This window comes from Fulmarus glacialis, unplaced genomic scaffold, assembly GCF_000690835.1.
Source record: "Fulmarus glacialis isolate BGI_N327 unplaced genomic scaffold, ASM69083v1 scaffold18379, whole genome shotgun sequence".
Lineage (NCBI taxonomy): Eukaryota > Metazoa > Chordata > Aves > Procellariiformes > Procellariidae > Fulmarus > Fulmarus glacialis.
This window is the reverse complement of record NW_009232811.1, coordinates 4,202-13,731: the sequence shown is the minus strand read 5'-3', so window position 1 is coordinate 13,731 and position 9,530 is coordinate 4,202. Positions and strand designations below refer to the sequence as shown.

The 9,530-nt window shown below is 54.3% G+C and overlaps 2 protein-coding genes across 2 annotated transcripts in view; both read right to left on the bottom strand.

Moving 5' to 3' along the window:
- Positions 1-73: 73 nt before the first annotated feature.
- LOC104082104 (avidin-like) lies at positions 74-1,052 on the bottom strand. Its single transcript, XM_009585088.1, has 3 exons — positions 981-1,052; positions 646-856; positions 74-198 (listed from the first exon to the last, which is right to left on the bottom strand). Exons 1-3 carry the CDS (start codon positions 1,050-1,052, stop codon positions 74-76), a joined length of 408 nt encoding a protein of 135 aa, XP_009583383.1.
- A 4,017-nt stretch (positions 1,053-5,069) lies between these two features.
- The window catches only part of GBA2 (glucosidase, beta (bile acid) 2), a gene marked incomplete at its 5' end in the record, with an annotated part of 8,659 nt that continues 4,198 nt past the window's right edge, over positions 5,070-9,530 (bottom strand). The window contains 5 exons of the mRNA XM_009585089.1: positions 5,070-5,297; positions 5,383-5,574; positions 8,646-8,761; positions 9,075-9,217; positions 9,372-9,478. Coding sequence (XP_009583384.1) covers positions 5,070-5,297; positions 5,383-5,574; positions 8,646-8,761; positions 9,075-9,217; positions 9,372-9,478 — 786 coding nt within the window. The remainder of the gene's footprint in view (positions 5,298-5,382; positions 5,575-8,645; positions 8,762-9,074; positions 9,218-9,371; positions 9,479-9,530) is intronic.

Sequence of the window (9,530 nt, the reverse complement as noted above, 5' to 3'; positions counted from 1 at the left end):
AGCACTGCGGGGTGGGAGAGCCCCGACCCCCCGGGGATGCGCAGGGGACCCGAGTGGGGCAGGGACAGGAGGCTCACCTGGTGGCTTTCCAGTCGTTCTTGATGTTGTCTACATATGACCTCAGGAGCCACATGGTCTTCAAAACCTCCTTTCCATTTTCGTCCATGAAGCACTGTCCCGTGAAGACAGTGATAGAGTCTGTGGGGACGGGACAGAAGGTGGGGGTGAGCATGGCCGGGGCGGCACATCAGTGCTGAGCCGTGGCCCTGCAGCCTGCCCCAGCGCAGGGGACGGTAGACCCGTGCTGTCCCTGCCCTCTGGGGACAGCAGTGATGGGGAAAGCAGGCAGGAGGGGTCCGAGGGCTGGGGGTCTCTCATGGAGATGCAGACAGCAGTGGGCTTCAGCCCCCAGCGCATCCTCTGTGCCCTGGGACTGGGAGGTGACACCAGCCAAGGAGCTCTGGGGTTGAGGATGGGGGAGCATCAGGGACACCACAGAGCATGGGAGAGCACTGGGGACACCACAGGGGGAAGCATGGGATCATCAAGGACACTGCAGGGGAGGGCTGAAGAGCATCAAGGACATCACAGGGGGGGCAAGGGAGGGCTGGGGACGCCACAGGGAGGCTGAGAAAGGAGAAGCACCTGAAAAGCTCCAGTTGACGGTGAAGCCGAAGGTGGGCTGGCTCTTCTGGTTCGTAACGTTCTGGGACCCGTGCAGCGGCGACTCCTGGATGTCATTCGTGGTGGCAGTCACAGCCGTGTGGTAGGTGCCGACGAAGTTGCCTTTTCCGTTCACAGCCCCGATGGTCATGTTAGAGCCCAGGTCGTTGACCCAGCTCCCGGTCAGCACGCACTGGAGCAGAGGGGACTCAGCGTTGGTGCTGCAGCACAGCCTGGGTCCGGGCAGGGGGGCAGGAGCGGGCACCCCCGCAGCCCCCCTGCCCAGCCTGCCCCATGCATCCCAGCCCTGCCCCTACCTTTCCTGCAGAGAGACTGGGAGCCACCAGGGCCAGGCTGAGCATCAGGAGGAAGGGAGTCACTTGCACCATCTCTGCAGCAGGCAGACCGCTGGCGTACCCAGGGATGTGCTTCTCGCAGGGCTCTGCCGATGCATCTCCTCTCTCGCCTTTTTATTGCTGCCAGGGCTGCGGGTGGCAGCTCCAGCCAGGGCATTGTGCAATCTGGGTGTTTCCAAATTTGCCGTTCCCATCCGTTAGAGAGGGTGGTTGCAGGCAGATATTCCTAGAAGTGCCTGCTGAAACTGTCCCTCCTTGCTCACATTTCCCTGGCACCTCACGAGGAGGCCCTGGCTCCCGCAGGTCAGTGACTGCCAGGACGGATGCTTAGCCAACAAAAACCCCTCTTGGGGGCTGTTGTCCCTTCTGCCTCCCATTTGCCATGCCAGTACCGTGCCGTGGTGCATAGGGGTGCCAAGCAGCCTCAACCCCAATGCACCGCAGGATCAGCCACAGCACGAGGCCTCACTCTGCACCTCCTCACCAGGCATCCTTATGCAAACCCACCCAGCACCTGGCTCCTTTCGGGGGCTTTGCTTTATTCCGCCCCCCGGTACTGAAGCAGCTGCAGATCAGGCTACAAAGCACTGGGTCTCCTCTTGCCCGGGGCTGGTGTGCAGGTTTACCGCTGTTTTTACAAAGTGGCTTTTGTTGGAAGGAAATTGTTTTGTTTATGGAAAACAAACATTCCCCGCATATCTTGGACGTCACATTTTGTCTTAATGTTGACAAAAATTGTATTTACACAGGGATTCTTAAATAACATTAAGTATGTATTTATATAATTCCCTTTATGTTATAGTTGTTGCTGGCTGGGGAGGCTGAAGTGGCTTAGTTCACACCAGATATTCTCACCATTCCTCAACGATTTCCAAGGCAGTCTCCTAAAATATGTGTGTTTTAATTCAGCCAGTCATCACAGCAAGAGCTGATGGAGCCCTATTCACCAGAAAATGCTCCTTTTCTTAAAATGGAGACAAGGCAACTTTTTGCAACATCTCAGAAATACTTCCCAAATTTTGCTTTCCCTTTAATCTCACATTTGAGTGCCAGTTTCTCTCTGAGAGTAAAATTTATCGCTACCTAAGCTGGGGAGCATTGCATTTCTGCTGCTGGCACCTCAACACCCCCCTCTCCTCTCTGCAGGAGCCCCACATCCCTCTCGCACCCCTGCCCGCAAGAGCTCCCCAAGCCAGAGAGCTGGCTGCCCTCGGGAAATTCCTGCCCCAGTGTTTGCTTCCCTCTGGTTTAGAAATTATCTGCACAACAAGGTGTTTTCTCACACAGCTGCTGTTTGCTTTGGCAGTTTTTTCGGCAGGCAGGCACTGCCTGGAGTGTGGCCAAGGTGCATGATAATGAGCACAGTTGGTCTGGGAAGGTTGCAGGGGGCAGGAGGGGCAGCCATCCCACCCTCGCCATCACCACCTCACCATCACCACCTTGCCATCATCGCCTTACCATCACCTCCTTGCCATCACCTGGATTCAGGGAGCTCCCGCAGGGACCCCGTGGCCACCGGTGGGTATGGGGATGGGCAACACAACATCTCCATGCTGGCACTGCTGCTGATAGCAACCCTCAGCTCATTTACAGCTGTAGGTTTATTTTAGCATCACACAAACAATATTGGTGCTATCTGCCCATAGCCTTTATTTTTCCTGTATTTAACAATCCCTACACCAGTGGCGTATCTTGTAGGTGCAGGGATCAGCTCAGTGCTCAGGGAGGTAGATTTCTTAACCAGTCTCAGCCAAGTCAAAAATAAAACAAGACAAGAGCTGGGGTATCTCCACGGGGTTTGCACCTTCCAAAGGGCAGCCAGCGAAGCGGCTCAGGGCTGGCAATCATTACTGCGGCTAATTCCTGCGATGCCATGCCTGAGCCCCGGCGCAGCAGGGAGCGGGCAAGGGGGAATGGGCGGGCAGGGAAGAAGTCCAAAGCAGAAAGTGCTGAAGAAGTTAAAACTCAGCAGGGCTGTGGTTTAAACCTATGTATGTCAGGGGTCAAGAAAGGGTTAATGAGTAATAAGAAGAAAGGGTTAATGAATAATTAAACTTGCTGCTCAAGCTGGGATTGAATCAGCTGTGAAAACACTAGTACAGGCAAATGTTAGACAAAATCGTATCTGTAACCAAGGATTGTCGTCCCAGCCCGCAGCCATCCCAGTGCAGAAGTTGCTGAAAGCTGAATCTATCAGATACAAGTTTTATTGAGGTGGTACAGACAAAAGAGGAGGAAAGAGCAGATATATCCCTTGATACAGACTGAATGCCCCAACCTTTGAAAGTAAGTCTGTGGGCAGCCTATCGCCTGGGGTTAAGGAGCGATGCTGATGGGTCGCAGCAATAAAACCAAGCCTGATCAGAAGCTGTGCTGGCTTCGGTACCTGCTTTTGTCCCTTGCCAGCTGGATCGGGATGTCACCATCCCCAGTCACTGCCAACACAAGACAAATGGAGGCGGGCAGCCCAGGTGAACCGTGCCGGTGTCCTGGCACGCCCGTCCCCCTCCAGCCTTGCCACGGTGAGCCTAAGGGAGAGCACCTTCGTCCCTCTCCATCGGCTGTGGGCTCTGCCAAGGCAGGACAACACCGGCCAGCTTGGGGGGGCTGCATCCGGGACAACCTGCCCTTCCCGGATAACATTATTCCTCTGCCCAGGCGGATGCAGGAACGCTCCCCCGGAGAGCAAACAAAAGGCTGTTCATCACCCGCTGGCAGCAGCAGGCTACGGCGGCGATGCCCTGCCTGCACCAGCTCCCATGGCAGGCAAGGGTTTGGGGGGGGATGGTCACGGGTGGGAAGACAGGCTGCTTCCCACCCCAGCCCTCACACCACTTAAGGATTAAGGGAAGGCTTTAGAGCAAAAAGCTCTGAAGTGCGCAGAAAGACCTTGTAGCCAAACCTGGGGGCAAGACCCCCCCTCTACCCCCTTGAAACCGGTCTTCAAATGCTGCGCTGGCAGAGAAAGGAGGAAAAGGAACCAAGGTGCCCAGCCCTGGGCAGGAGGGGACAGGATTCCATCAAGGGCCAGCCCTGGGGCACCCGGCTCCCCATAGAAGCATTTTCAGGAGGAATGCTAGGCTCCTTGCCTTCCCCTGCCTTGCAGGCAGGAGAGGAGAGAGCAAGGGGCAAGTCTCCCCTGTCACCACATCTCCCCTAGATGTGCTCCCCACATTTTGCTCCTGTTAGCAAAACCCCACAAGAGCCAGGCTGCAATTAGGGCTTGCCCCCCTGCATCCCCAGCCCAGGAAGAAAAGGGACAGCAAGAGGGGCCTCCCTCTTGCAGCTTGCCCCCATGGCAGAGAAGATACGCAAGAAGAAGGAGAGACAGCCAGACAAATTTATTAAGAACTTAAAATGATTCATCCTTTAAAACGTGCTCAGCTGCCTGCCCCCAGTGCCAGCAGGGAGGGGTGCCACGGTACCAGACCAGGACCTGCTGCCTGGGCTCCGATTGTCACCGGCGGGGGAGCCGGGGCTCCCCTGGGGATTGTATCTGCCACAGGCTCTGCTGGGGCTGGTGCCTTGGGCAGAGCCAGTCTGTATTTGCAGTGTCACACAACGGAGGGACAACTACAGCATCCATGTGCCTGTGTGCACTAGTCCAATGTCCTCACACACACATACACCCACACATTTTTTTTTTTTTTTTTGCCCTGCAGGCCAGCTCCCACCTTACCCAGCCTGCTCACTGCAGGAGAGAGGTCTCCTGTGCTCCTGGGCAAGGTACCAGCTTCGGTGGAGGATGGCTGGGGGTCCTGCAGGCTGTCAGAGCCCTGAGCGATGGGGAAGGGGAGGCACAGGCTCCAGCAGCGCCTTCTCATCCCACCCCTCTCCTCTCTGAGGAGACAGCACCCGCACCTCTCCTCCCTCCTCGTGCTCAGCATCGGTGGCTGGAAGCCCCCTGAGGTGAAGGGCATGTAGTGGAGGTAGGGAAGGAAAACAGCAATGTGAGTATTATCGAAGAGGAGAGGGAAGGGTCCCTGCCTGCCAAGCTGAGACCCCACCAGCCCCCTGGTGCACCTGCTGCCCTGCTCAGTGCCACCAGGCTCAAGGATGGATGGGGACCTGGGGGAGCTGCGTGGGTGGGGGTGCCTGGCCAGCTCTGCGCTCCAGGGCCAGCTGCATGCTCCAGATGCTGAGGGGCCGCATGTAAGCCAGCGAGCGGTAGACTTTCTTCTCCCGATAGGCCTCCGGTGTCTGGAAAGCCATGCCCAGCCGTTCCCAAACCGTCCGGTAGCAGCCCTCCGCCGTATGAAAGCCTTCCTCCACCAGCCCCTGCAGCAGAAGGAAGATGATCATCAGCCCATCCATGGAGTGGAAGGAAATGGCATGTGCTGAGGCGTGCAGCATCACTACTCACCTCCTGGATCATGGTGGCAGCCAAGGCGTAGACCACGCCAATCCACACCTCATTTGACTGCACGCTGGATGTGTCAGGCACCCCATCAGGTCTCATGCCATTCACCGCTCCCATGGTGCCACCAGCAAAGCTCATGACGTTCTTCTCAAAGATGGTCTTGAGCGCGCTGACAACATGACTCTTAGGGAAGACCTGCGTAGAGAGAGAAAGGGCTTTGGGCTCAGTGCTCATGCAGACCCCTCAGGCTAGGTCTCCAGGGAGCAGGGTTAAGTTTTCCATTAGAAAGAGATCAACACTGCTCGCTGGGAAAATAACAGGAGGAAGTGACAAAGCCTCTTTCCCCCGAAGGCAAGGAAGAAAGAAAAAAAAAAAAAAAAAAAAGGTAGTTGCTCAACAGAAGAGACGTTGAACTTCATTCCACCTCTCTCCTAGGGAGACTGATAGCTCATCCAAGTAGTGCATCTCCATAAACAGCCTCTCACCTTCAGTCACTGGCCACCAAACCCCCCCACATCTCTTGGGAGTCTGCTTTGGAGACCTGGCCAACCACACCATCCTCATCTTGGTTTATGTTCACCACTGCTCGTTTCTCAGGCTAACAACTATTTGAGGTTGTTTACCAGACTTTCTCCTGGTAAAACCGCAGTGCTGTTCTCCCAGCCCATCTGCACCAGCTACAAAAGCCATTGCAATGCCTACAAGAGATGGGACACTGGCCAGAAGTGGCCAAAGGATGGTCTGGGATCAGTGAGGCTGGAGGTATCTTCCTGCCAAAGGGAAAGATCATGGCAAAGCCGGTCTGATGACATCAGAATGCATCTTGCAGCTGCAAAGTGAATGTTGTGGATACCAGTAGGTTTGTTTGGGCAAATGCTGGGAATCTTGGAGAAACAAAAAAAAAAAAAAAAAGAAAGATTCAGCTCCAGTTTAGGGGAAAAACAAGAACAGGGCTTAGTTTTGAGTGATTTCAAAAGGACTTTAATCCTTCCAATTTTGTAATCGGGTCGTGATGCAAGAGTTTGTGGCCTGGACCACGGGGGGGTTTCAGGTGAGAGAAGGAGCAGCCTGGGGATGAAGAGGTCAGACTGAGATGCACGAGATTCCTGATGGCTTTCTGCGTCTGGTAGGAGAGACTTGAAACTTTTATCCCCAGTGAAAGTTAAAGACTCACAGAAGGTCAATAGTGCTTGCTGGATAAACAGCCATTTCAGGAGATTATCAGGAGGAAGTAAAAACCTTTCCCCTCCGATAAGGGAAAAAAACATTGTTGAACAAACTAAGGCCAAGAGCTCAAAACAGTTACGAGAACAGACTGAAGTATCACACTGAGTAAGCTCCAAAACAGTTACGAGAACAGACTGAAGTATCACACTGAGTAAGCTCTTGCCAAAAAAGAAAAAAGTCCACAAACCAAAAAAAACCCCAACCAACCCCACCTGAGCATGAAAACACCTGCCAGCCAAAAAAAAGCAGTGGAGCAGCAACACAGCAAGGACTGCATTAAGATGAAAAGCCTCTGTGCGCAGCTGAAAGTAAAGAAAGCTTTTGCACTGCTTTCATTATTGGCAATAAAACTAGGAAGTGTCAGTGCAGTGGAGGTCACTGCCTCGGTGAGAAAAGCAAAGCTCAAGGCTCAGTGATGTTGCAAGGGGAGGGCTGGCTTGTCTCCACCCCACGCCTACCCAATGGTGAGAAAGCCATAACAAGAACTTCGCAGGGTGACTAAGATCAGGAGCGATGTCACGGAGCAACCATGACATCTACTTGCAAGAAAGGGAAGAGCCAGGCAGCTCCCGGCTCATCAGCACAGCCCGGGGACATGCCAGACCTTTCTTGCTAGTCTGGTGCCACCAGAGCCAGGGGAAACAGGAGGTGTGATGACACCAGACAGGAGCTTGCCAAGGTAGACTGGGCAGCCCAACCAGACAGCTTTGGTAGACTCAAAGGAAAGGCACCAGATCCCTTTAATCTACACTAAAGCCAAGCATCCGACACAGTCATTTTTCCTGGTGTGGCTCTGGAAATAAGCCCAAGCGCTGTTAGGGAGCAGGAGTCAGCAGAAGGGTGGTGTGAAGCAGCTGTCTCTGGCAGAAGGTTTTGGGGCACAGTTTCTTCAGGACTGGGGTCACAGGCTTTTCCTACTTTGTATTTCATTACTGACCTGTGCACACAGCAGGAGTGCGTTAACGAGGTTACAAACAGGAGCACTGCAAGCCAGGCAAGGGCTCAAAATACATGGAAAAAAACCTCGATGGTCGTAGTAACAGAAGAGGGAAGTTCACCCGTCCCATCTCCAGTGAACTCACAGCTCATCAGCCAGCAGAGAAGAGTGCCACCTTCAGCAACAAAAGTCCAAGGCTATAGAAAGGCAAGTGACATTTTTGGACTGCACCAGGTTTACTGTTTCCCCCAAAAGGGATGTTTGGGTATTACTGCATGAGGTCTGGGCCAGATCCTGCCTGGAGCCCCGGGCACAGCCCCAGTCCCCACGCTCTAGGGACCCACACTGGGATAAAAGCAGGAGGGCACAACCAAGCTCCCATTTCTCATTAAATCCCACAGCGTTCAGCACAAGCTGCTCCCAGCTCACTTGAAGCTCCCCTCTGGTACCAACAGACAGTGAAACGGTCCATCACCCTCACACAGCCAAGAGTTATTCCTTCTTTCAGTCACCCAAAGCATTTGCCTGTCCATCACCACCACAGAGAGCTTTGGTCTGACAACTGTCTACGCGTCATAAATAATCAAAAATACGACGGCTCTCCACTTCCCAGCTCTGTTCCAGGTATTGCACCACCAGCAGCTGCTCTTACCATCCCATCAGACAAGAGGAGTCTTCAGCCAATTCTTCTCTTGCAACTGAAGAGCAACAGACTTTAGGGCCCCAAATAAGCTTTAGTTCCCTCGGATATTCATTTAGGACTTTAAACTGGGCAGGAAATAACATGTGGAAAGTTTCACACACTTTTTTATACTGTTTTTAAACAAATAGCGCCTTGCTGAGAGCAAACTCCAGTGGGACCTTCCTCCAAGTGTGCCAGAGCTGACCATGGTTACACACCCCTGCTGCATGGGCCTCTCCATGAGCAGATTTTGGTTTAAGGCAGGTTGCCCAACAGCCTCCACCCGAGCATGCAGTGCTGCAGGGGAGTGGGCTGGAGCCCCCGCAGCAGCCCCTAACGCTTAACCCATGCCACGTGCCAGCCCTGCTGCTCTCCTGCAGGCGCAGGTCCCATCCCACCCCACTCTGCCTCTTCTCTTACCTCAAACTCCCCCTGGTCCAGACCACAAGCCCCGAGAAACCACTGCCCAGCACACTGGTCTGACATAATGCTGCTGGAGGTGTCGCTCCCACTACTGTCATAGTTGTAGTATTTTCCTGGAAAAAAGGCAGGAAACAGTTTTAAATCCATAGTTTAGGACTTTGGCTCACGTGTGCTGTCCTTACACTCCATCCTGTGAGGCAGGAGCATGGCAGCTTTTTCCAGAAGGCTCTCCTCTCTTTCCTTTCCGAAACCACCATACCTTTTCTGTTCCCTCCCTGGTACCTGCTCCTTCTCCTCCCCTTGGAGGGATGGCATCTCCCCTGCTTCGCCCATCCCCTGCAAGGGTCCGTGACCCAAGGAGGAGCCGTCCCCCTCCCAAGAGACACATGGCCAGCTGAGCATGGTTCCCCACGGGCAAGCACCCACCGTTCCAGAGCATCCTCTCAAATGCTTCCTTGCCCTTGCTCAGGATGTCCGTGTACTTCTGCTGGATTTCAGCATCCCCGAGCACCTCTGCCATCTTGCACATCATGCAGACAGCTCCCAGCCACAGCCCGCCGCAGTACGCACTGCCGGAGCAAAAGGAGAGCACTGTCGGCAACTTGGGAGACCCCAAGGGTTGCACAGAGCTCCCACAAGAGATCGGGACCACAGTCCCAGCTCTGAGCTACCTCCCCACCCCACACTCCCCATCTCCAACCCCTGCTTGCCTCTCTTGCTCACCTGGCTCCATTTACCACCCACGCATCGTATGTCTGGTCAGCAAAGCCACCATTTTCGATGAGCCCATCGTTATCCGTATCAAACTTCAGCTCTGACTCCATCACAGCCTGTGGGAGAGGCAGGAGGGGATCATGCAGTCCCTCCCTCCTGGCTACCCCC